This window comes from Monodelphis domestica, chromosome 6 (genome assembly GCF_027887165.1).
Source record: "Monodelphis domestica isolate mMonDom1 chromosome 6, mMonDom1.pri, whole genome shotgun sequence".
In the NCBI taxonomy this organism is placed as follows: Eukaryota; Metazoa; Chordata; class Mammalia; order Didelphimorphia; family Didelphidae; genus Monodelphis; species Monodelphis domestica.
This window is the reverse complement of record NC_077232.1, coordinates 22,531,762-22,534,589: the sequence shown is the minus strand read 5'-3', so window position 1 is coordinate 22,534,589 and position 2,828 is coordinate 22,531,762. Positions and strand designations below refer to the sequence as shown.

Below are 2,828 nucleotides of genomic sequence, written 5' to 3'. Positions count from 1 at the left end.
TATTATCTAAGATTATATTTCTGTCCCAATACTTACAATTGTCATAGAATTGGTTAGAGGCCTTTGAGCTAGTTATGCAGAAAACAATAGCCACTCCTAATTCTGAAACTAGGATCTTTGGGCATATTTCAGATTATAAAACAGAATTGAGTTGATATGGGATCTTTATTGAGTCTACTTCTTACACAAATAAACTTAGAACATTTCTTAAGCTTTCCATTTCTCAGAGATGGAATGCTAGACTTGATAGCTGTCACTCCACTGCTTGAAGTTACAATTAATTTTATCGAACCTCTCTGAGAATGACACAATTTTGTCAGTTTCCTTAAACAGTAACAAAGTGTTATTTTTGCTTCCACGATAAAGGCTACTGCAAATCACATTAGCCATAAATAGTTTGATATCTATCTTTGAAGAGAGGAAGAAATAGAAAATAATCATGAAATATATTTAAATCTTACCCAGATACACCAAAGAAATCTATCTCTGATGCTGATAATAAAGAGACATGCTGGGAAATATGGAGATCTTTGCTGAATTCCTCAACTTCATACATAAAGTCAGGAAATATTCAGAAATATCATACACACAGAAATTCATATGAGTGATGCACCAAGATTCAAAATGCTTTTCTCCTTTCCTTCTCAGATTGATTTCCCTGGATGGAAGAAATGGATAATTGGAATAAAACTAAATGGACTCGAGTAACTGAATTCATTCTCAGGGGCATCACAGATCTTCCTGAACTACAGATTCCCCTATTTATAGTGTTCCTCATCATCTACACAGTGACAGCTCTGGGTAATCTGGGCCTGATTATCTTGACCAAAATTGATTCTCGTCTGAAAACTCCTATGTACTTTTTCCTCAGGAATCTGGCGTTTATTGATCTTGGGTACTCCACTGCTATTGGACCAAAAATGTTGGGTAATTTTGTAATGGAGAGAAATACGATCTCCTATGCTGGATGTGCAACACAGCTAGTTGTTTTTATAACATTCATTATAAGTGAACTTTTTATGCTCTCTGTGATGGCTTATGACCGCTATGTAGCCATCTGTAACCCTCTGCTCTACATGGTCATCATGTCAGACAGATTGTGCTGTCTTTTGGTGGCCATCCCATACCTCTACAGTACCTCCCTAGCACTGGTGACCACAATTAAGATTTTTAATTCATCTTCTTGGAAATCTAATGTAATTAGTCATTTCTACTGTGATAGTCTTCCCCTATTAAGTATTTTATGGAATGATGCAAAGGATGTAGAGTTAATAATTCTGAGTCTTTCTGCTGTTAATTTAGTTTCTTCACTGGTAGTTGTTCTTCTTTCATATGCTCTCATTCTTGTGGCCATTCTCAGGATGAACTCTGCTGAAGGCAGACGCAAAGCTTTCTCTACCTGTGGCTCCCATCTCACAGTGGTGGTTGTATTCTATTCAACACTAACTTTTATGTACTTGCAGCCCAAGTCTAGTCACTCCTTTGACACAGATAAAATGGCTTCTGTCTTTTATACCCTGGTCATTCCCATGCTCAACCCTTTGATCTATAGCTTGAGAAATAAGGAGGTGAAGGGGGCCTTGAAGAAAGTTCTAGAAAATCGATTCAAATGTGTTCTTTAATATGCCAGTTAGATTAAGATCCTATTTGGTTAATAGAAGCAAACATGTTTCCCTCTATTTTGATATACCAAATTTGGCCCATGTTTCTTCTTTTCTAAAAGCAAATCTTTTTCCCTATTTTCTCCTTTTTCAGAAATTTGCATATCTGTGACTATGATGTTAAAGCATAGTCTCTCAAAATTGAAGGGTACTATTGAGAATATGAACACAAAATTATTTATAATTAAAATCTCTATTAATGGCATAAATAATTACCTTTAATTTTTATTAGTGTTCTCTACAAAGACCAGAAGTTCTTGAGGATGTCCTCTTTACATTGAAATAGCTTTAATTATTAGGGAGTTGTAGTTTATCATTTTTATTTATTTGTTCCATTACTAGAACCTAAACATTTCCTTTTCAGTTTGCTCAAATTATTCTAATTTCTGTCCTCTGTTTTGAATCAGAGTAAAAAATTCCTATTCAATGGTAATCTTGTATATAAATGAAAACCACTTTTGTCTCAGATACACAAATTCACATTTATCTTCTCTTGAATAATAAACAAAATAACCAGAATAAAAACCAGAAGTATCTACATCAATCTTCATAAAATACTTTCACAAATTTAAATTATGGTTAAGGAAAAAGTTCTATTGTATTTATGTCAAACTTATAAAGTCCCGCCTAAGGAGGTAAATATTTTACCCTATTGGAAAACTTTCAGAAAAATTTTTCTTAGGATGATTAGTTATAACCTTGATTTGATCTTGTTTATGAAAGGGTTTATCTTTGTTTTACCTTTTTAAAACTTGAAATAATGATACAGAATCTACCAAGTTATGTTTTATTGAACAAAGGATTTAAAAGTCATTATTTTGGAGATCTCAATTTTATTTTGTTCACTTTTACCTCCTTTTCTTCAGTAGAATGATGTATTCTACTCTAAAACTGGAACTGGTGAATGTCAGATACCACTCATTTGTCAGTATTTAACTTTTTTAGAAATCCCTTCCTACCCTCTGAAAGTTGATGGGGAAGCGATATGATGAGAAGTAATTGAAGTGCTAATGGACTGAAACAAAAAGTAAGGAAACTCATGTAAGATGGATTGATGATTAAACATAAAATGCTAAGAAGAAATTTGCTGAGTAATTATGCTTCTTATGTCATCGTTATTTTTAAGCACTGTGTTCCTCAACTCCACTGGTACATGTTATACCCACT

The 2,828-nt window shown here is 33.5% G+C and overlaps 1 protein-coding gene across 1 annotated transcript; it reads left to right on the top strand.

Moving 5' to 3' along the window:
* The first annotated feature begins 396 nt into the window (after nt 1-396).
* On the top strand, nt 397-1,830 carry LOC100023218 (olfactory receptor 8K3-like). Its single transcript, XM_001374795.3, has one exon. It carries the CDS (start codon nt 663-665, stop codon nt 1,620-1,622), a length of 960 nt encoding a protein of 319 aa, XP_001374832.3. The 5' UTR covers nt 397-662; the 3' UTR covers nt 1,623-1,830.
* Nucleotides 1,831-2,828: the final 998 nt, after the last annotated feature.